The sequence below is a fragment of the Puntigrus tetrazona genome, unplaced genomic scaffold, assembly GCF_018831695.1.
Source record: "Puntigrus tetrazona isolate hp1 unplaced genomic scaffold, ASM1883169v1 S000001182, whole genome shotgun sequence".
Lineage (NCBI taxonomy): Eukaryota > Metazoa > Chordata > Actinopteri > Cypriniformes > Cyprinidae > Puntigrus > Puntigrus tetrazona.
In genome coordinates this window covers 125,139-153,092 of record NW_025048768.1, presented here as the reverse complement: position 1 = coordinate 153,092, position 27,954 = coordinate 125,139, and the positions used below count along the sequence as shown (strand labels likewise).

At 34.7% G+C, this 27,954-nt stretch overlaps 1 protein-coding gene across 1 annotated transcript; it reads left to right on the top strand.

Moving 5' to 3' along the window:
- The first annotated feature begins 347 nt into the window (after positions 1-347).
- LOC122341252 (GPI-anchor transamidase-like) lies at positions 348-27,954 on the top strand. The gene is made up of 12 exons (XM_043234622.1): positions 348-508; positions 713-716; positions 4,060-4,112; positions 4,933-5,024; positions 5,354-5,489; positions 6,342-6,453; positions 6,531-6,627; positions 8,410-8,527; positions 9,402-9,512; positions 12,361-12,533; positions 21,402-21,477; positions 27,763-27,954. The coding sequence occupies exons 1-12, from the start codon at positions 425-427 to the stop codon at positions 27,952-27,954; spliced, it is 1,248 nt and encodes a 415-aa protein (XP_043090557.1). The 5' UTR covers positions 348-424.

Here is a 27,954-nt window from a genome sequence, read left to right as displayed (position 1 = left end):
TCCACGAGAAGAGATGATCTGCTGCTGTCTAAAGTGATTGAAAAAAAAATGAAGTAGGTATAAACAAACAGCATTTCTGATTAATCTGGTGCATAATCCTTTTTTGGAGTACTTGGAATTGAGCTGGCTTATTTGTAGATGGGGAAAATGTTTTTATAGAACAATTCTGAATTTGAACGTTTTTCAATGCATTGTTTTTGCTTGATGCTTGTTGTTGCCTTTTAAAATAAATAATAGCCTACGTCCAACTGCTGTATATAAGACCGCGGTTGTTGCTTAAATTTATGGAACCTGAGACAAAAAAGTACCGAAAAAAGATCAGAAGTGAGACTTTTATGTCGGAAAATGGGACTTTTAATTATACCGGAAGTGTAACGCTTCCTGGTTGTAGTTGCAAGTCTAGCCTGTCAGGTGGCGAACCAAAATGGATTATTACAATTTAATGACAATATGTGCATTTATTAATTTGCTTGTTTCTATACCACAAGCATACAGTAATTATGTTGAGGTAAGTGTCTTTATTCATTGCTGTTGTAAGGCGTTTGTTTGATTCATTGAATGGACAGTGAAGCTTTCAGCAGTAATATTCTCACCTCAGCATAAAATGTTCTTTCGCTTAAAAATGTTTATATTTTATTTCTATGTTTATTGAGATTTGCTATATATAAGCACAGACATACATGCATAAATACACGTTATAAATCCCCAAAAGGACAGTACGGCAGGCAGTTTAACGTTACTTGTTTTTTTACACTGATGGCTAACATTTCTGTTCAGATGATAACAAAGCACATACTTGTAATCTAACTGGCACATTTGTGTAGCTTTAATACATGACTAAGTGTATCTTGATATTTATTGTTATTCACTCAGTGCAGTTCATTATATTGTGGCGTCTTTCACTACTCTCTTACAAAACATTTGATATATTTAAATATTTAAGTACACTTAACAATATAGGGCCAGATGTCAACAAAAGAGGGCAGTATATTCGCAATTAATGCTAAACAATATAAAACATGAATATGATTTTAAATCTAACACACTTTTTAATAAATGTAAATGTGGCTGATGTAATCAGATTCCAAAAGCAAAGTACTTTATTAAGATTAATTTAAAATACTCTTAATCATTCTACAGTTACTTTTTATGAATTCACGATTTACATATAATTTATGTAGCAATAATTTATTTCCTGTCTACATAGAATTTAACAACAAAAATAATTTCTGGTTTAAAGTGTCAACATCGCATCAACGACTGATGAACACATTATTTTTATTGTAATGGTCATTAATTTCGCTATTTCATCAATTTACAAATTTGATTGCTTTAGAAGGCATTTGTCTTTCAAACACGTTAAAATCCAGAAATTCTTTTTGTCATATATATATATATATATATATATATATATATATATATATATATATATATATATATATATATATATATATATATATATATATATATATATATATATATATATATATATATATATATATATATATATATATATATATATATATATATATATATATATATATATATATATACGATATATATATATATATATATATATATATATATATATATATATATATATATATATATATATATATATATATATATATATATATACATATATATATACATATATATATATATATATATATATATATATATATATATATATATATATATATATATATATATATATATGTATATATATATATATATATATATGTATATATATATATATACGTATGTATATATATATATATATATATATATATATATATATATATATATATATATATATATATATATATATATATACGTATATATATATACAGACGTGGACAAAATTGTTGGTACCCTTTGGTCAATGAAAGAAAAAGTCACAATGGTCACAGAAATAACTGTTATCTGACAAAAGTAATAATAAATAAAAATTCTATAAATGTTAACCAATGAAAGTCAGACATTGTTTTCAACCATGCTTCAACAGAATTATTTAAAAAATAAACTCACGAAACAGGCATGGACAAAAATGATGGTACCCCTAGAAAACACTGAAAATAATGTGACCAAAGGGACATGTTAATTCAAGGTGTGTCCACTAATTAGCATCACAGGTGTCTACAACCTTGTAATCAGCCATTGGGCCTATATATGGCTCTCCAGGTAATCACTGTGTTGTTTGGTGATATGGTGTGTACCACACTAGGACATGGACCAGAGGAAGCAAAGGAAAGAGTTGTCTCAAGAGATCAGAAAGAAAATTATAGACAAGCATGTTAAAGGTAAAGGCTATAAGACCATCTCCAAGCAACTAGATGTTCCTGTGACTACAGTTGCACATATTATTCAGAAGTTTAAGATCCATGGGACTGTAGCCAACCTCCTGGACGTGGCCGCAGGGAGGAAAATTGATGACAAATCTAAGAGACGGATAATCCGAATGGTAACAAAAGAGCCTAGAAAGACTTCTAAAGAGATTCAAGGTGAACTTCATGCTCAAGGAACATCAGTGTCAGATCGCACCATCCGTCGTTGTTTGAGCCAAAGTGGACTACATGGGAGACGACCAAGGAGGACACCATTGTTGAAAACGAATCATAAAAAAGCAAGCTTGGATTTGCCAAACTACATGTTGACAAGCCACAAAGCTTCTGGGAGAATGTCCTGTGGACAGATGAGACAAAAATCGAAGTTTTTGCCAAGGCACATCAGCTGTATGTTCACAGACGAAAAAATTAAGCATATCAAGAAAAGAACACTGTCCCTACTGTGAAACATGGAGGAGGCTCTGTTATGTTCTGGGGCTGCTTTGCTCGTCTGGCACAGGGTGTCTTGAATCTGTGCAGGGTACAATGAAATCTCAAGACTATCAAGGAATTCTAGAGAGAAATGTACTAGCCAGTGTCAGAAAGCTTGGTCTCAGTCGCAGGTCATGGGTCTTGCAACAGGACAATGACCCAAAACACACCGCTAAAAACACCCAAGAATGGCTAAGAGGAAAAAATTGGACTATTGTAAAGTGGCCTTCTATGAGCCCTGACCTCAATCCTATTGAGCATCTTTGGAAGGAGCTGAAACATGCAGTCTGGAAAAGGCACCCTTCAAACCGGACACAACTGGAGCAGTTTGCTCATGAGAGTGGGCCAAAATACCTGCTGAGAGGTGCAGAAGTCTCATTGACAGTTACAGGAAGCGTTTGATTGCAGTGATTGCCTCAAAAGGTTGCGCAACAAAATATTAAGTTAGGGGTACCATCATTTTTGTCCAGGTCTGTTTCATGAGTTTATTTTTTTAATAATTCTGTTGAAGCATGGTTGAAAAACAATGTCTGACTTTCATTGGTTAACATTTATAGAATTTTATTTATTATTACTTTTGTCAGATTAAAGTTATTTCTGTGACCATTGTGAGTTTTTCTTTCATTGACCAAAGGGTACCAACAATTTTGTCCACGTCTGTGTATATATATATATATATATACGTATACGATATATATATATCACGATATATATATATATATATATATATATATATATATATATATATATATATATATATATATATATATATACACATACAGTATATATTTAGAAAATAATTACAACTGCTTGTATGTCTATATTTATAAATATGATTTATGTTTATATCTATCTAGCATCTATCTATCTATCTAATAGATAGATATGAAAATAAATGTTCAGATATAGAACAGTTCAAAAACTGGGCATGATGTTTAATGTCACACGACCACCTGCAAATGCATTTCAGAGCAATAATTTCATGTTCCTTGTTATTTTTCTCTATAAAGTGCATCACGGCCAGCATTAATTCAACACAGGTTTTCACTGTTAGCACTTTGCCATCATATTAATTCTACAATTTAAGTGTCTTTCATAAGCTTTTATACAGTAGCTAAAATGGGCAAGACTCTTCAGTTTATATTGCTTTTACTCTTGGATTTACGTGAAAAAGTGAATTTCCACATTCTGTATTGAGATTTTCATTAAATTAATAATGCATTATTTATTTATTTTTTAGAACAAAGCTGGACAGTTTTTAGCAGTGGTCATACAAACAACTGGGCGGTCCTGGTAAGTAAAAAAATAGTTGTGCACAAACAGTGAAATTATCTGTATTATTTTTCAAAAATAAAAGACTATTAAATTTAATTTTGCTATGTTTCTCAGTATGGAAAAACGTAGCAAAGATATTTATATTCAAACATCCATGTTGTTTGTGATTTAAGATAAGGAACATTTTTAAGGATTTTTAGTACATGCATCAAAATGTATAAAATTGCCCATGGAGTTACATGAATTTATTAATTTATGATGACTTTTCCAGGTTTACAAATCACACTTTTAAAATCATGTTTTTAAAACAGTGGTGCAGGGAGTGGATTATAATTAGAAATAGCTTGTGTTAAAACAATAATAAAAATAATAATAATTAAATATAAAAATAATAATAATTAAATAATAAAGTAAATAAATTAAAAGTTTGCTGATGCCCCTAGTGGGCCCTGTCCCCTGTTCAAGAACTGAAACTAAATGAATAAACATTTTTTTATCATTAAAATAAAGCTAAATAAAATGTGCATATTAGATGTAGGCTAATGTAAGACAAACCAAACGTTAAATTTTCAAGGAGTACAATTACTAACTAAAAGTAAAATTAAGATAAATTGAACATAAATGGGCGAAACAACCAGACATCACTGCGAACACATTGGTCAAAGCTAACACGGTTATGTTAGCATTAACGTAATTGAGGAACATAAAGATGTATTAAAATAGCAATATAATGTAATGCCAATAATAAAAAAGACAAGAAGCTAAATTAGCTGTCTGAAATAATTTTCGAATGTATTGCAGCTTGCCAGCAGTCTTTCTAAATCATGTTTATTTCTAGGTCTGCACGTCTAGATTCTGGTTTAATTATCGGCATGTGGCAAACACACTGTCAGTATACAGAAGCGTAAAGAGACTGGGCATTCCAGACAGGTAAGCCATCTCATTTTCTTCAATAATGCTCTATGCATTGCTGATTTTCTTTAGACGCATGTAAAAAAAAAACGTGGTTTGTTGAACCACAGTATAATTGGATCAATCTTTTGTATACCAACTATATTCCCTCCTGGCATCCTCATTACACATTGACATGTTATTTAAATAGTCTTTACCCACTGTTTTTCCATTACTTTACTTGCTTTCTTTACAGATAGCTGCATGTGTACTCTTTTGTCACAACGAGGCAGTGATATTTGTGTCTCTAGCCGCAGTAAAAGTCTTCCTGTCTACTCTGATTAGATGTGTTTGCTCTGCTTTCCCAGTCACATCGTGCTGATGCTAGCCGATGATATGGCCTGTAACTATAGAAACCCCAAACCAGCCACTGTATTCAGTCATAAGAACATGGAGCTGAACGTGTATGGAGATGACGTGGAGGTGGATTACCGTGGATATGAGGTGAAGCTGCTCTTGGTTTTAACCAAACCATCACTAATATTGGATACTAGTAGGCTTGTCATCAATTCTGCCAGAATTTTTTTTTTTTCTGTCAATTAAAGTACCCCTAATAATAATTTTGAAAATGACCTTTCATGCAGTGTATAACATAACAACTTAGTTGAAAAAAATCTGTTTTTCTAGAAATGACCGTACGCCCACTTCTCTCAAGTGAAAGAGTCGACTCTAAATCATTGAAACGAATTGTTTTAAAAATGAATCCCAAGCCGTTTCATATAGATGTCAACATGAAACATCAGCATATCGCCAGCCCACTTGTTGGTCTTTTCACTTTGGTCTAAATGAAAATGCAAATTCATTCTTTGCCACTAGGTGCCACTTTTGGAGCATTAAAAATAGCAGTTTCCCCGGTAACGCTGAACACAATGCTACAGTGATGAAATGAAAATGAGACCAATCTGACCAATCACCATCAGCAGAGTCATGCAAAGGAGGGGTTTGGAAAACCTAATCATTAAACAAATGGTTTTGGAGTCAAATATGCAAAGAAAATTCATATTATAAAGCAAATAAATAGTTTTTTGACCTTGCAACCTGTTGTTGGAAACCCAATTATAGGGGCACTTCAAAATGTTTCTAAACAATGTCAAAGAAGAATCAACTTTTGAATGTCCCTGAGTAGTGATGTTTCATTTTCACTACATTTTTTCGAACATGTTAAGTGAACGATTCAATCCTTTAAAGGACAGTCACTTTTGAGTTTTGAGACACAAACCTAGACTCTGTCTCTGCAGTCTTCACTTGCCTTTTGTGGCAGGTCCTCTTTTCACAGCATTTCTTTTTATTTTGCAGGTCACAGTGGAGAATTTCCTGCGAGTCCTGACAGGGCGCCTCCCCCCCAGCACCCCTCGATCCAAACGTCTGCTTTCCGATGACCGCAGCAACATTCTCATCTACCTGACAGGTCAGAGCGGTAACAGCCTCATTACTGGCTTTTTCAGTTCCTCTATTTTCTGAATCTGTGGGTCTCCATTTTCACAGGTCACGGCGGAAACGGCTTCCTGAAGTTCCAGGACTCGGAGGAGATCAGCAACATGGAGCTGGCTGATGCCTTTGAGCAGATGTGGCAAAAGAGGAGGTAATTTTAGAAAGAGCTGCAGTGAACACGCAGTAACTCTGGAATTTTAATCAATATATATATTATATCTCTTTACAATCACAATCTTGTAAAAGATCTGTTCTGTTAAACGAATGGCTGTAAGTATTAATCCCACCGGATGTCCATGGATATAACTTTTTGCGCTTGACAGAGCCACTTAACTTTGGGTTGTTCCAGGGAACTTTCCACCATAACGAGTATACTTTAAGATAAATGAAAAATCAAATTCAATTTATCCTACTAGTAGTAAAGTTGAACAAATTAAAGCCGACAACTATCTGCAAGCAAGCACTACTCGCATTTTATTCCGAAAATTCTCAAAACGTCTTCATACAATTGCTAGTTCTGATTTTCAAATTTGACCGACCAAGCGGCATTTAAAGAATGTTCATATAACAGTCCAAGAGCACTGAGACTTTTCATTTTCACTTAAAGGAGCACACCACTTTTAAAAATAATCTCATTTTTTCGAGTTTCGAGTTGAGTCTTGTATTTATATGCACATATGTATTTGAAATGTTTTGCCAATATCAATTAGGGCCCTAATTGTCTTCTTACTTCTCTAATAGGGTAAGTCCATTCCTGACAATAGTAATCAATTTATGAGTCTTGGTGTTTATTATTAATATATTAATTTTGTATGTACAGTATTTTCAAATATTTTTAGGTGTACCAGCTGATGCTGGAATGTTGGTTTTGAGTCTACTCCAAATTTCCCTACTAGGGATATAAAATATATCTATTTATTAGTCATGAATCATTCATTTAATTGATTTGTCCACAAACCTGGGATGCAAATCATCTTTTTTCTGAAGACTCTGCTTGTTCAATACAATATTTAAGAGTAAGTCATTGAAGCATTCACTCAACTGATTAGTAGTGTCTTGGTTTCATTTGAAAAGGTCTTACTTAACAGCATTGCGTCTAAATGTAAAAAAAAAAAAAATTAGTTGAATGCTTATTCATCCGCTGAATAAAAGCAATACCACACATCCAGTCGTATCAGCAAATGTGTTTTGTACAGCTTAATCATTTATATAATTTGCGCTTTTGATAGCAAATTGCAGATTGACCAGAACAAATTCCAAAACACACCTTTAAAACGATTTTGAACATAAAACATGCAGTCTAGCCTTCATCGTGTGGCTCTTGGCCACGGTATTGATGTACATAGCCGAGGCCATGCTGCAGCTGCGTAACGTATTAATTGTGTGTTATGAATGCTCTAATAGGCTGTTTAGGCTCCAGCGCAGTGTAAATATTGTGGGAGGCTAGCGTGAGGTGCAACGAGAGCTTCCTCTCTTCCCGTAGAGCATACAGCACAGGATGTTTTGTGCCTGTCAATGTGGTAATTGCAGGCTTGATCCAATAAATTACTGAAGCCCCTTTTGTGCTTCATTGCTCCCCCATTACATCTCAGGTTCATGCGATGCCAAACCTTCTCATTCTCTCTCTCCCGCTCGTCAGTGATGACCAGAAGTGGTTTCTAATTTTTATTCTAAATTTTATTTTGTGAATGGAGCATTAATGGATGCCAGGTTCTTGGTTACCGTGGCAACAGCTGGCAGAGGGTACTGTGTTGGTTGTATTGCGACCGTGGCTCAGACAGCCTTGAGCCCTGTACTGCAGGTCAGCTCTAGCTTTTACTGCTTCATGATCTGCTTTAATTACAAGCGGTAGAAGATTGCAACATTATCCAAGCAAAGCGATTTGAATCGGACGAGAATCAACCAGCTCTAAAACTGCCTCCATTCTTTGCAGGTACAACGAGTTGTTGTTCATCATAGACACATGCCAGGGGGCCTCCATGTACGAGAGGTTTTACTCACCAAACCTCATGGCCCTGGCCAGCAGCCAAGTGGGAGAGGACTCGCTCTCAGTGAGTCAAACCTTCTGCTCTTGATCTTCTTCTTATCTGATAATTAATATTGTAGCGGTCCAAATATTATTGCAATTCCGCAGGACCTTTGAAAAAAGTCATTGAGATGAATATCATAGACAACAGGATTTTTGTAGCTTAAATGAAAAAAAATAAATAAATTGAAAGTCTTCAAATATAGATATTTCAGATTTTTACAAGAAATTAATAATTTTTATTAATAAAAAGTGGTAATTTAAAGGCCCAGTTCACACCAAACACAATGATAAAAGATAACTGTAAGATAATAATATTACCGTCCACACCAGCGAACTATATCGTATGTTTATTCTCTTCTGCTATAAATTTAAGAACAGGATGGATTCTGATTGGCTTTCATCAGAAGTAGCTGTCAATATTAAGTAGCTGAACTGTTTCTGATCACCAAATCAGCGTAGTAGAATTACGATTAGAATGATTTCTCATGGATCATGTGACACTGAAGATATTACAGTAAATAATAACTGTTTGATATTGTAGTAACATCTCACAATATTCTAGGTTTTTTTTTACCTTAAAGTTTGAACTTAAAGAAAAAAAACACATTAACCAACCTCAAAGTTTTGACCAGAATTGTATTTTTACAATTGAAATTCACACTATCATGGCAATAATTTTAATAAAAGCATACTGTTTCAAAGAGAGAAACTGTAATAGTTTTTGTTGCAAAAAACCTATAGCAAATTTTTTATTGTTTAATGTGTTTGCATTTGTTGTGAACAGACTAAACTAGACTAGACCAGTGATTCACTAGAAAACCCTGAACATGTATAGTTAATACAGATTATGGAAATAAAATTGGAATTGGTTCACCTGTATTGTTTTGTTCATACAGCACCAGCCAGACTTGGCAATAGGGGTCCATTTGATGGACAAGTACACCTTCTACTTACTGGAGTTCTTGGAGGAAGTTCACCCTGCTAGCCAGGCCAACATGAACGATCTGGTAAGTGTGTGTGTGGTGTTTTTGTATAATTCTAGCCAAATTATATGGAGAATGCAAGGTTTTGTATAAGCATTTCCCTTATCTAGTAGTAAGAATTGAACTTAAAAAGCGTCCATCACAAAGACATCCTGTAGCCTCAGATGAAAAGAACGGCCTTAGTGGACCACTCTTAGCATGTCACTTTAAACAGAGTGGCTAATACAGCTGTAGGTCAGACAGCTTTGAAACAGTCAGGAGGGAGACCTTTTCTCTGAAGGCCTGTGTGAGTCTGAGTTTCTCTTCCATTCATCTGAGTGGTTGGAGTCCCACCAACTCCCACAATCCATTTTGATCTCTCCTGCCCTCCACATCCTCTCGGCTTGGCACAGTGCTTCCTAGATCAAACAGGTCCAACAACAGCCTCTTTTCTAGTGCTTTTTTGTTCCCCTTGCTCGTCTCTCGCTCTCTCTCTCCATTCTACTGGATTAGCAACGATATTATTGATTTCCCGTGGGAGAAAGAGAGGGGTTTTAATGTTGATAGAAAAGGGCCACTTGAACTCTCATGAATGATCTCTCGCATGAATGATCTCTCTTTCGCTGTCATCAGAAAGATTGCAGAATGTCTTTCTGGCTTTTACTGTGCACTGGGAATAGGTTTTGCTAAAAAATAATGATCTTCTGTTTGAATCAATGACTGAATTAGGAAAAACTAGGTAGGTTTACTTAACATGTATGCATTTAAGATGGAATGCATCCGCGTTATAACGTTACTGAAACACACTCGGTGTTCACCCACCTGTTTATGTTCACTTAAGCCATAACGGTATTTACTTGAGGTTCTTCAGCTCACCCTATCTCAAACCTGAGGCCATTGTTTCTGATCGCTAGTTTGCCTTTTAGTAGCCTCAGACTAGATATGCAATCCAATCGCAATCCAATGACAGGGTACATTTTGAAAGACAAGACAGTTAGCTTAGCCTTTAGGATGTATTTTGTATGTCCCATAGTCCTCAAATAACATTCTAGCCCCATCTCGTCTTGTTGACGAAGACGCTGCATAAATTTAGTTCCATTTTTAGCATTAGATACTATTTTTAGCTTGTCAAAATCATGCCTTAGTTTGTTAACAGATATTTTAACACTAGCTAGATAAATGAGTAACACTGATCAAAGTGACTGTAAAGACATTTTTCAAAAATATCTGTTTCAAATAGATATTATTTTGAATTCCCTCTATCTTAAAAAAAAATGTCCAAAAATATTAAGCAGCTTTTTTTTTTCTTTTTTTTTAAATGTAGAGTAATATTTGAATAATTTCTGAAGGTTCATCAGTAATTGGTAGCCTAATAGCTTCTTAAGCTCTGCCATTACAGAAACAAACTGTATTTGATATTATATTAACAGATATAAAAACGTTTATATTATAATAATATTTCACAATATATTATATAATATAATAATAATAATATTCAAATAAAATAATATTTCACAATATATTATATACAATATTTACTGTAACATTTCTGATCAAATAAATTCCTTGATGAGCTCTTTCAAAACATTTAAAAATCTTTTGAACAGTAATGTAAAGGGTGAAATGTCACATCACTGCTCACTTTTTATTATTATTATTTTCCTGTTGATGTTAATTATAGGCTGTCTTCACAGTGGACTTGCTTGACTGTGATGTTTTCATTTAGCTGCTTTTCTTTTCATCCAAATAGTCAATAATTTACAAAACTGCCTAGTCTTTAATCCTGATTTTTGTCTTTTTTGTTGATTTAGCAGTTGCTTTAGCAGTAGTTATCTATTGCATTATTTCTCAAATGTTTTAACATAGATTTAGCAAACATTTTCAGATGTTTTGGGTAAATTGTATTAAAGTTTTTTTTTAAATTCTTGAATCATTTTAAAAACAGTAATATATTGACATGTTTACAGTTTTGCAGACTAAACTATGCAGTCGTTTTCTTTTTTTGGACATGTTCCTGTTAAATCATTATTCATATGCGCATGCAATATTCCAACGGAAAAAAAAACTCTATCCATTTCCCAGTCATGATCTCGGTTCCCAGCAGGTCAAAATTTCCATTCTCTTCACAATCAACTGTAAACTCTCATTCAAGTCTGGCTCCATTCTGATACAGAAAGTCCACCTTTCACAATCCAATCATTTCCCAGTGGATAAAATCAGACATTATTGAATCTCATTGAATATGCAGTTTCGGGATATTCGGTGAAATGTGTCATATTATGGAAGAGAAAAAAATGAATTGTGAATGCTGAATGCAATTTCAGCACACACCTCGTTCCAGCTGGACAGGATTGAGTATTAAAATATTTTATCCTGAGGTCACAGTAAAAAAAAAAAAAAAGATGATTTAGAGCTTAGGTGGATTAAGAGTAAAGTCCAAATTTAGATGTATTAAATGTTTAAATAATGGCCTAAACCTTAGAATGTGGACACACTGAGAAACAAATGTTTAATCCTTTAGAATTGAATGTATATAGGGTAAAATTTTGATTATACTTGTTCTACGTTTATAAAAAGGTGGTTGCATTTTTCATGCGTATATTTCTTCTGCAAGCTGATTTTTATAAGAATTTTGTCTGTTTTTATAAGAATTCACAAGATCACATATTAACGGCACTTTCTTGCACACCATGGCTGAATGTGCAGGAACAGATGTTATTTAAATGGTAATTTTTGTTCTTTTTCTTTGTATTCATTTCTGACAGCTTGCAGTTCTATTAAACTGCAAATCCATTTGGGAGTGAAGGCGCTTTTAGAACCCGGCAACCCGTAATTAATCTCTTTGTTTGTGCGTCTCAGTCTCATTTGACTGATAGCTGCGTGTTTGTTTCAGTTTAAGGTGTGCCCGCAGAGTCAGTGCGTGTCCACTCCGGGTCACCGTACTGACCTGTTCCAGAGGGATCCCGGGAGCGTTCTCATCACTGACTTTTTTGGAAGTGTCCGCAAAGTGGAGATCACCAAGGACACTATCCATCTGACGTCCTCCGTAAAGCCGCCAATACAGAGGTGAGACTCGTTAGACTCTAAATGATATTGAGCATCACAGTTTCCTGGGAAAATGCAATGTATCTTCTTTAGTGAATTGAGTTAATTAGCCCATTCATTGTTGTCTTTGTTGGACACAAAGCACGATTGTATATAATATATTGCAGTTGGCTTATACTGCTTTTGTAGTCATTGAAAGCCTAAATACTAATAGACAGTAATTTGCAGTATAATGTGTGTGGGGCCGGGAATCATGCTACATTCTGTTCATTGGATGGATGGATGGATGGATGGATGGATGGATGGATGGATGGATGGATGGATGGACTATCCCTGTAATATGGAAGCTTGTCTATCCATATGGATGGATGGATGGATGGATGGATGGATGGACTATCCCTGTAATATGGAAGCTTGTCTATCCATATGGATGGATGGATGGATGGATGGATGGATGGATGGACTATCCTGTAATATGGAAGCTTGTCTATCCATATGGATGGATGGATGGATGGCTGGTACTAACTTTAAATTAGAATTGTGTTTTTATACCATGGCAGAAACAGTCTTTCATAATGTGTAGTTTAATGTAAAAAAACATTATATAATATTATATTACAATATTATAATAATGATAATAACAGTAAAATTCTGTAAGATAATTGTTTACTTTCTTGGTCTGGCATAATTAATGTTTTTAAATGAGTGTTTAACGGTTATAGCAGCAGCCTTAATTAACCCAGTTTGAATGTTCCAGAGCAAACAGTCTAATTTAATGAAGCATTGGGAGCATTGTGGCTGTTCACTATAAAAACCTTATTAGGAATATTGACTCCTTTAATGACCCATTAATGATTTACGCATGCTGTGTCACCATGGTTATGGTGATACCTGTCAAATCAGATCACACACGTTTCCAGTAAGATAATTATAACTACTGTTGTTGTTCACTTTTAATGTTAATAAGACTTCAGGAGAAGTTTCATATACCTTTTGAACATTTTTTTGTTTTATAAATGGTGTAGTTTTCTTTTCTCTTTCATCTGCTGAAATCCATTTTGCTAGATAGATATATCAAATTGTAAAGTGAATTTCTTATAGAAGCTATTTCTTATAGAAGCTATTAAGTTTCAAATCCACAAACCTTCTCTTCAAAACAATCGCAACGTCCTCCCGGTCTGAACATGTTTAGTGTAAGTTCTCACTGTGTGAACTTTAGCAAGCGGAATTATTTAAGCGTCCTTCAGAACCTCACTGTGAAGAAAGTAGCTGCAAAAGGCTCCATCAGCTTCAAGTCCAAACAAAGTGCTCAAATAAAACAAGAGGAAAATGTACAAGAGGGTGGAGGGCAAAAATAAGAAAAGCCTTGTCTCTGATGAGATCTGTGCTACTGCAGTCGACCTTTTCTGTGGTGGGCTGAAAGTAATATGAAAGAGATTGCACAGGGGTTTCTGACTACAGTACAGTAACAGTTACCTGCGATGTAGATCTGATCCTGTATCCAGACTCCAGACAATTCTGAATATTTAGATGATTGTTTGTTGTTGTTGTTTTTGAAGAGTTACACTTTTCTTCTTTTTTTATACATATATTTTAGATGGATTTTAGTCACATCCAGAACTACAGGGATTGTCTTTTCCTAGTGATCCTAGTGATTATTTTTTACAAAATAAGCACAAATATAAAAAAACAATACTGGTTTACTTGCCTTAATGTTAACTCTCGGTTCTCGGATTCTCGGTCGTGTATATTTTTAACAAAGTGTCGGTGCCTAATTTTGAGTTAATGGTATGAGGTTTGCAGTATGACATAGATTTAAGATTAGTTTCTTTGTTTTTGGTTTTTTAATGAACAATCATCAGGACCCATTTCTCATTTTTTTAGGTCCCTATTTTAAAACGGTTCACACTGTTCTTCTAACAAACCTTCATCTTAGCACAGCTGTTAAATTCACCGAAATGCATTAATACCAACTCAAAAAAGCAAAGGTTGTCAACCAAGGTTGTTTCTTTTGTTTCTATCAGAATTCACTGCTGTGTACGTTACATGATCTATATACAACACAATTCTTAAGTTTAGCCTTTTGTACAGATGGTAATGAAATTCAAAACACCATGCACGAGGTTATGTAATTTTAGTGAGGTTTCATTTTTAGTTTGAAATATATTTCACTGCAGTATTAATGTAGAAATGTAGCATATTGCTGTCTTGTTCAGTTTAGTATTGCTCCGTTATGTTTTGAACACAGGTTTAACAGTGTTACAAAGAGTATTTGCGTTTAGGTGTTATTTTATAGAAATTTTGGTGGTGGTTGTCTATGGGAGAAAATAATTAAATCCGATGGAGTCATTGAATGCATTTTGGGCCAAAGCGATGATAAATGATCCACAGTTTAGCCCATGAAGAAAGTCGTTGTGTTCGCTGTTAGAAGGGTTTGGAAAAAGCGATCCAAGTACTGATAAATAGGTGCCAGGGACCGGAAAAAAACTGTAATAACATTGCGTTGTGTGAAACATGTAGGCCACAAGATGGCAGTAGTATGTCTTGGTTTGCTAATCTGAAAAAGAAAAACATATTTTAGGTTTTCTCTGCTGTCAAACTAATCTGTAATGCAGTCAGCATGTGGATAAAACTAGATAAACGCATATTAGATTCCTCAGCATCATAGTAAAGTGAATTAACTTTATCTAGTGTAGCTGTATTGGAATAGCAGCAGCACATGATTAAAATCAAATTACATTTACACCTAAATCTGAATCCTAATTCTCCTAAAACTGCAGCGTTACAAATTATCGCATTATTATTTCGTTACTTACAGTACAGGTCAGATTATGTAATCAACATTAAGCCTTTCTTCAAACTAATCTTCAAAGATAATTTATGACTAATTAGCATGTAAATGTAATTTAGCTAAATCATTCAGTTCTTTCCATGTACTTTTTTTTTGTAACACTTCATTATATGGCCTCTAACTGATTGCTTATTAGCATGCATATTGCTAGAACATTAGCCATTTATTAGTAGTAATTAAGCACATATGAATATGGCTTATTCTACATTCCTATTACCTTACTAAATATTCATAAGCAGCAAATTTGTAATTTATTAAATGGAAAAGTTGTAGAGTAGTTAATAGTAAATAATTGTTCCCTATTCTGAAGTGTTACTGGCTTTTTCATTAATATCGCAATAATGTATTGTCTTGCTTATTTATTTTGCTGGTTGTTCAATGAGCAAAAGTAAAGTCCGCTGCAGGCATACACAATTAGATAAGTGATCACAGGCATCCCTTATCATCTTGAGGCTGAATTGTTTGGATCCGCTGAAGTGTTCTTTTAGCTTTTTGTTTGTTTGTTTATTAGTTGGAGGAGGAAAAAGTCTGGTTTATTTAATATGCCAAAAATAATAAGAATGGCAAAACAAGCCTCTGTTTTGTTGTTGTCTAAACTAAATCTAATTGAAATTACTTTTATTTTCCCAGTAGAATTAATGAAAATCACTATTTGTTTTTCCTCAGGCTAAACCAGTCAAATTATCCTGTGTCATTTGTTTACATCACATGATTTAAGGGAGCCGTTCCGTAACACTTTAAATTAGGGTACACATTTACTATTAAGAGTCTTCCTTCAATAAAACTAGTTCAGTTTAGGTCTTTAAGGCATCTAAAATATGGTCATGCAAATTAAGTCTTTTATCAGTACAAATAAGCAGCCAATGCACTAGTCTTTTATGCGCTCTAATAGTGGGAATTGGTTCTTTTAATAAAGGTTTAACGATATAGATTAAGAAAATTAATCAAAATGTTTGGGTAATAACATCAGATTTGCATTTTCATCATGTTTTCACCAATAGATCCTCTGCATTGAATGGGTGCCGTCAGAATAAGAGTCCTCACAGCTGATCAAAAACATCACAGTAATACACAAGCAATCCACTCAATCAATTGTAAAGTGAAAAACTGTGTTTCATGAAAAACAAATCCATTATTAAAGAGTCCTAACATAAAACATTGCTTCTGGCAAAAATACTGTGTCACTTTATTCATACCAACTCTTACTTTGGTGAAAAAGTCCTTGATTCCTGATTCTGAAAAGTTAACTTTATCCATAATATTGCTTTCTCCAGTGAAATAGGTCAACATATTACAAAGCATGTGGATCACTTGCATTGTTGATTATTGTGATGCTTTTATCAATTGTTTGAACATTTTGATGGCACCCGTTCACTGCAGACAATCCAAAAAAACCCCCAAAAATCGAATATACATTTTGATTTTACATGGACTGAGTGTAAATTTCAAACTTTTTTGCGTGAACTACAGTTTAAATGCACAATCCACAACAGCAGATATAGGTATCTTTTTGACAGACTGTGTAGCACCTGTATGTCACTAAATCAGCATAGAATAAAAATGTATGTATTTTCTACATTTCTAAACGTGAACCATCTTCCTTGCAATCACAGATTTCTCTCTGGTGATGTATGCCAGACTTTTCCAAACATTTAGCTAATACACCCTTTATTAAAATCATCTGCAAGCTCGCATTCAAATCTGCCTCCGTCCAATCAACAACCAAGGAATAGAAACCAGTTTTTACTCAACATTTGTTTTTTCTTGTTTGATAGTCGGTTTTACTCAAATGTATGTCACAATAGGGAAGAAAATATATGCTACTGCTGTTTCATTGCGGTTGCAGGAATCATAACAAGAAAAAAAATAAATCTAAAATAATACTAAATAAAGGTAATGGTTTTAGTTTCGTTCTTAATAACTGACATTTTGTGCATACCAAAGAAGGTTAGGTTACTGGTTCATCAGCCTATGCACTGAACAAGCTGTCAAACCGGTGCTAGTTTCCAACGGTGACTGTTGCTTTGAGAAATGGAAGTATACTCTCTTTCCCCACCGTCACAGGCTGTCGTGACTCACTATACTGGCACATCTGTGGGTGAAACGGCAGCATATGCACCTGAGGGGAGGTCTCTGTCCCCTGTCTCTTGCTGTCTTATACAGCTGTCATGCATGGCTGGCGTCTCTGCTCTCTTCTATCATCAGACTGCCTTGACAAGGACATGTGTCCGGTTTCTAATGCCTGGTCACCTTGTTCTCTCTGTCTGAGCCTGTGACAGTATGGACTAGTTGTGTCACATCTGGAGCTGTCATGTGGGAACAACATACCCATGTGCGATTAGAAATGGACAGCTTTCACTTAACCTTCTTTCATTACCGACTTTGACTGTCTTTCTTCCAAAGAGTGAAACTGGGGGTTTCAAGTTCCCAAAGAGTTTCTTCAAGAAACATTTCTTAGAATTATGAATGTAAAAAAAATAAATAAATGTTTATAGATGTAAATGTATGTGTATATATATGTGTGTGTGTGTGTGTGTGTGTGTGAGTGAGCGTATGTGTGTGTGTATGTATGCATAATCATTATTTTAAATTGCAATATTTCACAATATTACAGTTTTTACTATGTTTTTGGCAAAATAAATGAAGTCTTGTTGAACATAATAGACTTATTTCAAAACAATTTTGAAAATATAACCAGTTTTGTGAACCATTCTTAAAAGAGTGACTCACTCACACCTGCAAATTGCATATTGAAAACATTTTAATCTTTTCCTCACACAAGGCTATTGTATTGGTTCAGGGAAACTTCAAATATAATTTGACAGCCGCGGGTTTACTTTTTATAGTCAAGTCACATTTATTTATATAGCGTTTTATGCAATACATATTGTTTCAAAGCTACTTCACATTATAATAAACAATAAATTATGAAACAAAAAAGCAGCTCTACAGAAGACAATAGTGTCATTCATCTTTTCTTTTTTACATTTTGATCTAATTTACTTTATTTAGAAAGTCAGTATTGAAGAGTTATGCAACAAGTTCAGTTCAACTATATTAGTCATTATTCAGCTCAAGTCAGTTCAGTTGAACCCCAGCATTAGCTTATTTATAAAAAAAAAAGTGTTGTTTTCCAAAAATGTTTGTTCTTCTTAAAAAAAAAAAAAACTAAAAAAAGGGGTCATACTGGATTGGATTGTAAATGATGACAGCCTTTTTGGGTGAATTACCCCTTCAGGCTTCAGCATAGCAGAACATCATGTTCTCCAGTGTGCTTAAAAGCAACACAACTCTTATTTTCCCTCTCCATGAGACATCTCTCTGAGCATGACAGTAGAGGCATTACGACACTAAATCTTTCTGCAGCCATCCTGTTTTACGCCTCCTTTCCTCCACAGTCTCTGCTGCTGTATCAGAGGGCTTCCATTAGGTAAATTAAGTTTTACAGAGGAGGACGGTTTAATAGACTCCCCACTCGTCTTTATGATACGTGCCCACTCTTTACGAGATTGTATTGTAATTCAGGTTTGCCCAGGGTGATGATGTTGACTGCTTTGCGCAGGTCTCAAGTCTCAAAGTAATTAAATGTCAGGTGATGTTATGGAATGAAAAATAAATCAGGAGGTGCAAAGTGGGCATAAAGGGAAATGAAAGTGTACTCTCAGTACACACTAGCCCTCTCTAGACACCTTCTGATGGTTTTTCTTATAAATTTACTAAAACTCTTTGATTAAAAGTTCATCCTGAAAAATAGTTGCAAAATTGCTGGGATGGATGTTGAATAATTTTGAGTCTCTTTAAATGATTCATTAGCTTGCATTGCACATATTTCCCAAAATGCATTGCCGCTTATTAGTGGTGTTTGCTAAGGCAAGTATCATTACTAATGCTCATGCTTGTAGTTTTCAACAAGAATCTGAAAGTATGTTCACACCAACAGCAATTTATAGTGGTAAATCGACAGGAAAGAATTAACTTTCCATGTGAGTTGACAATTACCAGCGGCTTATGCAAGAACGACTTCTCTTCACTTTAAAGTCTGCGTATAAACAAAACTTTCTTTACTTCAATTAGTGTTTTATTTCAGAGTAAAGTAAAATTGATGACATGACAGAAACTCATCAGTGAGAGAGTGCATTTATTCTATTGTAAGCTTGATCTGTGCAGCAAATGGTCAGTGTGGAGTGGTTCAAAGGAATAGCACAACTTTTGGTGCAAACATAATATTGAACATTTATAAAAACACTTATCATTTTATCAAAGAAAATTATATCACAATAATTTTAAACTAAACTTTAAATTTATCGCTCAGTAATAATTTAAACTTACTTGGTGACCAAGGAATAAGGATGTTCTATAATAAATAAATACAGACTACTGCCACATGCTGGCATGGAGAGGATTTCTGTTCACACAGGCCAATCAATGTAGTCTTTGCAGTCTGATGACACACAACTTTCTGGCTAAAAGCAGGCAATGTGTGATCGCTTTGATTTGTCTGGGCCTTTATTTAAATGCAGTGTTGCAATAACAACAATGAAGTTGAGCAGAAACTCTACATATACTCTGCAACCTCCAGTGACCCTAATTGGGTAACACTTTGTTTTAAGGTGTAATTGCATACATGAAATACATATTGAACTGGACAGCTTGTTAAAGAGATTCTCATTAAGGTTTGAATCTGGCATACTGGTATGCATCTTGAGATCATAATTTCATAAAGAAGGTAGGCTCGTTTGACTCGGCCAAGTAAGAAACCACTGTTCAATCCAAAATGCCTAAAATCTAATGCATAGCAGCATGCTAAAAACCAGTTATTTCTGACAATGTCGAGTTTAGCATGCATAAACACCACTCACAATATTTTTCTGAAAAAGAACATTTAAAAAATGCAGTTATATTATTACTTGTCAGTATTAAAGTGAAAAAACAATGTTACATTGCTACTGCAGTGTTTTTATTGCTGTTCCATTGCTCGAGTGCAGATGTTCTAGCCGACAGGCTCACAGTAAATAATCTAGCTCTGCTCTTGTTGCTTTTTCCGTTTTGCAGTAATTCAAGTCTAGCCATTTGAACTGAGACCAAAAGTGGTGCAATGTGCCTATGCTATACACATGGCTAGAATGACAGGCCATTTTGTCAACTAACAAAAAAAAGCCTCATCCCGGTGAGCTGTGAATTGGCTGCCCAGGCCACTCATTGAAATACAAGAATGATTTGCCGTCTGAAATGCTGTGCTCCACTATGGATTACCAATTGCCTCCGCTCTCAACACATAGCTGCACTTGAATCATTTTGTTAACCTCCGGTCCTCATTCTTCATGCAAACACTTTTCAGTTTGTTTGCTGTTTGTTCAGTGAATAGCAAAGACACCTCTAAAATTACCTGTCAATCATCACCCCACGTCACCCAACGGATATTTTAAATGTTTAGCTTTATTTGTGTTGGTCTGATCGCATGTTTTCTTGACCGAAATATAGAGATGCATATTATTCAAAGACAAATTACAGGTACCATAAATATGCAGTCCAATGGGATTACATGGGAGTTTTCTACCACATTCTCTTTACGTCCCTCCATTCATTATCAGAGACAATTTGTTTTTGTTTTGATACCTTCCACCCAGATCACTCTCGGTCTCAGTCAGTTGTTGTGTGGAATTGAGAGCTGCATACTGAATTTAATTTCAGTAGCCACTCATGTATGAAGTTGCAGACAGCGGGCTGAAGCAGACTCTTTCGTCTGGTCCTGAGCTTTGCTGGCCTACACGAGGGGCAAAACATCATCCCACCACTCAAACTAACAGACTGTAGGCAATTGCAGAGGATGGTTTGATGGTGGTGAGACTTTGGCTTCTTCAGCCCACTGCATAGTAATGTAGCTAGATTAGAGGGTGCTTAAATTTTATGGAACACAAAACAAGTCATTTGTTTAGTTTTTACCGCAGGCCAAGTCTGAATACGTTACATTGAAATAAGGTCTTGTTTTGTCTACTGTTAAAACTGTTATCTATTATGTTGTTTTTTTTTTTCCTCAGGTCTGGTAGTGGCGATATGCAAATCGAATCTTTGACGTATGTGGACCAACTTCCAGTGGCTGAAATTATTCATCAGGTAAGAATGTATTTGTTGTTGGAAAGTGTAGATGAGAAAATGGTTGGAAAACAGCAGGATGAGGGTTTAACAGTATGCGTACTGAAACCCGTTATCAACTGAAATATGTGTTTGATTTAGAGGCTAAATCTTTCACCCCAAACCACAGCTTTTCCATTTAAATCTTTTTCTCTTTTTGTTTATTTGTTTTTATTAAAATAATAGTGATAATGTGATTTACTGAAGTTAATGCATTATCCTATGTAGAGTAATTTTAAGAGAAAACTGTAGTAAAATGTATTCATAATAAATGTGTATGCTTCTGAAATATACAGTCCAGACAGATGCTGTTTGTTGCAACAGTGCTTATTATTCTTTCCACTTGCACACACACACACACACACAAAAGAAAATGTGAAAAAAACTAAAGGAAATGCAAATACAGAATTTTATGCAAACCTGCAGTACTATAATAATTAGCAAAATAATTAAATCATACTTTATTGATTTAATCTCATTTTTTAAGTGACCACATATATTAATAAGATAGTTGAACTTGCTTCTCTTTTAGTATTAGAATTATAGACATGAATTTACATTGCCTGACACGTATTCATTTCACTCTGTTTGTGAAAGAAACATTAATTTGTGTTTAATTCACTTTTGTGCATCTCTTTTGGTGTGAAATGACCTTTATTTATCATTCAGTAACATTAATAATGTACAAATTCTCATTCATTTGAAGCATTTATATCGTTAAACATCTGAGTTATTTTACCTGGCATTATTTTACAGGAAGCTAGTTAACAAAGCTGCAATGCAGTTTTTAATAGAGCTGCATAGACAGTGACTGTAAATTTGACATCTGCTGCCATAATCCATCTCTCTATATAATTACCCCCATATTTGAATAGGAATTGGAAATAATAGTATTGTTTTATTTTGAAGTTGTGACAAATATGATAGCAAAAATGATGTTAGTATAATATGCTGTTTTAATAGCAGCTAACTTCAGTTATTATTTATTTTTTATTTGTATTTAATTTACATATGATTATTTGTTTAATCACCATATTCTCATTTTAGCATCCATCTACTTTCTTAAAGTATTTTTCTGGCCTTAGAGAGGTCTGAATTAATTTCCAGCATTTGCATATCGACAAAAATCCTTTGCAAACCGCATTGGAATGAGTTAGAGGTGGACACAGACTATTGTAAGACTTCTACTAAATTTCTGCTTAAAGGGTCATCTGATGGGATTTCAAATAGTTTTTCTCTTTAGAGTGTTACAAGCTCTTGGCGCATAAACAATATCTGTTAAGTTTCAAACACTAAAGTCTCAAAAACAAAGAGATATTTAATATAAAAACCATGTCTCGTTTAAACACCGTCATAACATAACACCAAATGTTAACGCAAAGAAAAAAGGCGGAGCTATTACTCTAGCTGTCGTTGTGAAAGTGAAACTACTTTCTTTGTGCTTCCAAAAGAGGACACAACTAGAAATCAGTGGTTAAATTGGATTTACGACACTTCCAGAACAGTTCAACACAAATATCGGAGTGTCTTCTGCACATTTCCTGAATCTGAGCAGCCTATGCTGGCCATGCTCAGAGGCTATGGGGCAGTTCGAGCTGTTTGGCACTTCTGACTCACAACCTTTAAGTAAGTTACGTTTTCTTATTAAAATAAGCTGCTATGTACTATTTGAATGCGAGTTTTGTGCATTGAGCGGTAGTGCTGTTGTCGCTCGTCTTTTCTCCAATCACGAATGCAGACATGGCGTTTTGTTTACAAGGCATGCAGCATCATGCTATGATAAGGGGCGTAACATTCCCGCCAAACACTTGAGGTATTCGGTCAATCGCAACACATTGGATAGCTGGCCAATCAGAGTACAGCTTGCTTTTTTAGAACAATGAGCTTTGTACAAATTGACCTGTTTCAGAAGGCAGGGCTTGGAAGAGAAAAAATAATCTGTAATATGTGGAAAATAATTTTTTAAACATAAACACATTGCATTACACCAAATACATAATATAACATTCTTTTAGCAGCATCAAATAAAAAATCTAGGACATATTTTAGCATTGCTTTTTATTTGATACTTCTGAATATTTTTCAAAATATGATACAGGGACTGTCATATTCAATTGTGACCGAAGGAACAACTGTCAATTTTTGATACAGTGGTTTTGCGGCCAAACCCCAGCCCGTTTTAGGAAATCATCTGAAGGCTACAGGATATTGCTAAAAGGATTCAGGGCTGTCATGATTGATGATATCTAACTGTCATAACGGAGCTTTGCAGATGACATTCATAAATATGTGAATGTTCTATTCAGTGGGGTAATGCAGGCGATATATAGCGGGATGAGTCGTCCCTCTAGCATTCGTTCAGTCTGGAATCTGATGATTGGACGCTCTCTCCCACTGCGTGCTGGACTCTATTACTGGCCTCATGCAGGCTACATCAGAACCTTTGATCTCTCTATATCCATCTCTTTCTTTCCTTTCATTAATTTTTATTAGTGAGAATGTTGAGCTGAGATTCTCTTTACTGATTCCTTTATTAAAATATTACTTCTGGACAAAATGTCCAAGCATTTGAAACGATTTCGTCTGAAGACCAAACGCTGTGATCTCGTATGAACTTGCTGCTGCAATATTTTCTAAATCGCATCTTTATTTGCCATTTTCTGTATGTCCAAACTCTTCCCATTTCTCATCTTACTTTTGCACCTAAATCCACAGTCTTCTTATCATGCGAACAAAAAGCTGTTCAGTTAGGATTTTTGGCCCATTCTTCCTGGCAGATTTGCTTCAGGTGGATGTTGATTGTGTGCCGCAGTTTTCAAATAGTGCAACAGATTCTTGGATTGAGGAAGAAGATGAGTGTTTTGTAGGGTGCAGCGTAGAATGAATTGCCAGATGTGTTAAAATACAAATCAGCTCTGGGCCATTTCTTGTTATTAGTGATAGCGAGGAAGGTAAACCTCACTTGTACTCCTAACACAGTGTCCTAGCAAGGATGATGAAATATAAGCTACTCTTTGTCCTATATCCAGCTGCAACTATGAGAAAGAGCAAGTAACAACATTTTGTTACTTGCTTACAGTAGTTTCTGTGGCGTTTCGCTTTTTATGGATTTTTTTATGGAAAAGAAAAATGACACATTTTGAATCATGTGACAATTGAATGTTAAAATCACATGTGAACTACGTGAAAACATGGGAAAAGTAATATTGTTTTTTCTATGACCGAAGCCGTTGACAGTAAAATCTTATGGGTCAAAATCCTAGGACATGATGCAAGCCTAACTGTGGTGTGTAACTTTTTGCACTTTTTCTGAGCTTTTTTTTTATTAAGACCTGTAATAATGAAAAGGGCAAAAAAATAAAAAATCCCGAGCCATTAAAAGGGATCAGAATGTCATAAGAGATTCTATAATAGCGGAATTTAATGCAAATGTGCATCATTGTGATGCAGGAAATGTTTTGTGAAAAACTGAATAAATGTAATGCTCAAAAAATAAGCGTGTGGTTTTCAGGTCAGATTCTCCTGTGGCCACTCGTCTCAGATAATGAAGGTGTTTTCGTGCTCTGTTTCAAAGAGAAAGTGTTTTAGTGTTACAAGAGTGCTGAATGGACATCTTTTTTTGTCAAACCAAAGACTCAATGCTTTGCATTATGTGTTGTAAAGAATTTCAAGAACCCATGCACTGCTGGTTAGGGTTACATTTAAACATGATTGTTCTTGTATTCTTAAACAGCAATTTAAATCATTCTAAACGTAAGAGCACAATACTTATATATAACTATATTAAAAATATAATAAAAATTGATATTGGTTATTATAATGTAAATGTATTTAATTACTGTGCGTTATTACATAATGTAAAGTATTTTATTTCTAATCATGCCTTCTTCTGGCCTATGCTCATGTATTTCCCCTGATCAAGATATTCTTAAAACTTTGTGTAGACATAAAAGTAGAACTGTTTTTTCCAGTTTCTGTTCAGAATTGTTTCATTTGCATAGGCCTGTAAAAATTTGACTGGTACTTTAAGGTAATTCTCTGCAAGCCAACATCAGTTTAAAGTTTTCAGATATTTTAAGATGTTTCTTCTTAGATTAAAAAAAGTTTAATGATCAAAGATCAGTTAAATAACTCTTATGATGGACACATTAAAAGAGCATTCGAGAAGAGCGTAGAATTATTTAAGATAGCCCAAGCAATATGCACCAAGGATGAATAATTATAGTTTCAGTTTCTTTGAGACTTTGGGCCGAATTCACTGAATAGTTGCATCACCTTTGCATACAGTAACATCTGCAGCATATTAACTAATCACCCGCGATCCAGTTTAATCAAGCACTATTTGTGCACCATACATAGTTCGATTCATTTTCATAGTTTTTTACCGTAAATATCCCATCTTTCTAAATGCATTTTCTTTACTGTGAGCAGGTGGTAATCAGAAATAATTAAAACTGATAAATTAGTAAATAAAATGAAGTAATTCATCAAATGATTTATTGATTTATGTGAAAAAGTAATATTGTAGCATTCAAGACTTTACAATCACTTTTGATCAATTTATTATCCTTGTTGAATATACATTTTTGGGTTTTTCTCTCTTTTTTCACCAAACTTTTGAATCGTAGTGTATTATGATTTTCCACAAATATTAAGCAGCCAGGTTGTTTTTGGCATTGATATGAGAAATGTTTATTGTTGCCACAAATCAGCATATTAGAATAATTTCTAAAGAATCACGTGCTAAAAATTCACGAATTCAGGAATAAATGCCATTTTAATATCTACTAAAATCAGTTGTCTAGATGTACTGGGAAAAAATGTTTCATTCAAACAATTAAAACATTTAGGGTAATGATAATTTTTTTTAAGTTGAGTCATAAAAACAATATTTTCTACGTCAATGAAAACTATTTTTTTAAACTTGGCACAAGGTAATTTTTTATTGTTGGTAATTCATTTAACATTTTATTTTAATCTAAACAAAAAATGTAATTATTGTAAATATCTGACCAGTAATGTACACAATTCTTTTAATGAATTGGACTGCTAAAACAGTGTAGACTGGGAATGCAATTTTCTGCAAATGCAATTCTGTCTGCAGCCACAATTCATCATAGTGAAATTCCACAGTAAATTTATTCACCAAAACCGTGTATGAGGTCATAGCAGTGAAAACACTGGACTGTAACCTCGTCTTTTCTACCAAGAGCACTTGTTAGTCGTGCTGTCTCTTGCGTCAACCCCGTCTATCTCTGGCTGAGGATGAGGTTATCCCCTTTGTGCAGCGATCGTTCTCGCTTCTAAATCAGGCTTTAAATGTCAGAGACTAATCACAGTGTACTCAGCTGAAGGTGCTTTTCTCCAAACTCAATTACTCTGCTTGTTGTGATGATTTTGTTCTGAGAATGCTTGTCTTCAGCTTTGAATAGTTATTTGTTGGCTTGACAGTTTGATGCTTCAGCGCTATGGCTTTAGGGAATCAAAGCCGGAGGAGGAGGATGCATGGCTGTACTCCTTTTGTCCTTTTTGGCTGGGTTGTGAACCAGTCAAACCGAAAATAATTTCTTCACTGAATAGCATGAGGTTTGATGGCAGAGTTTCCATTCCAGCAGAATGCAGTACAATTTCATTGCACAAAGTATGATTTATCAAAGAACTTAAAGGGACAGATACTTTACCCAAAAATGGAATTTGGTCATTTGCCCACCCTCATGTCATTCTTAACTTCTTAGATGTTATTTTCTTATGGCATGTGTTCTACCAAAGTCGCTTTTAGGGAATGGCCATATTTCCAGTGCCTTTAGGCAGCTATCTTGGCCATCGAAGTCCTATTTAAATGGGAAATCCTGAAAACTCAAAAACTGCTTGCTGAACACATAAATTAAACATTTCAAATCACCAACAAATTTTGTTCCCATTTTAACTAAGTGCATGGTCTGAAGCACACGCAGGTGCATTTAAGTTGTGACTGAATCCACTTTTGCCAATTTAATTATGTAAAAAAATGCTGGCACACCAGGTACATGGTCCAAAAATGTTCAAACAAAAACGCCCATAGGCGAACAGATGGGTGCAGGAGCATTTGCTATTTAAAAAATGTGGTACAGGGCGTGAAAATGATAATTGCGTTAGACTGAAACTATCAAAAACACTTGCGTTGAACCAGTCTTTGCATTGCGCTGGGTGTATGATAGGGCTCAGAAATTATGCATTTGTGGATGGCTTGTGCCAACATTGTGAGCACATGTCCATGTCTTTGCTAAGGTCACGGCTCTTATTTATTATGACGCTGACTTCGCTTGCTACCCGCCCAGTTTGACGGATCGTAAAGAATCCACAGCTCCACTGGCTAGTGGCAAGGAGACCTCAGGATCATGGCCAGAAATGTTCCGCCGGGCCAATGCCCTTGGACTTCCGACCCTCCCAGCGCTGCACCATAAAACTCCCAAGATCTGA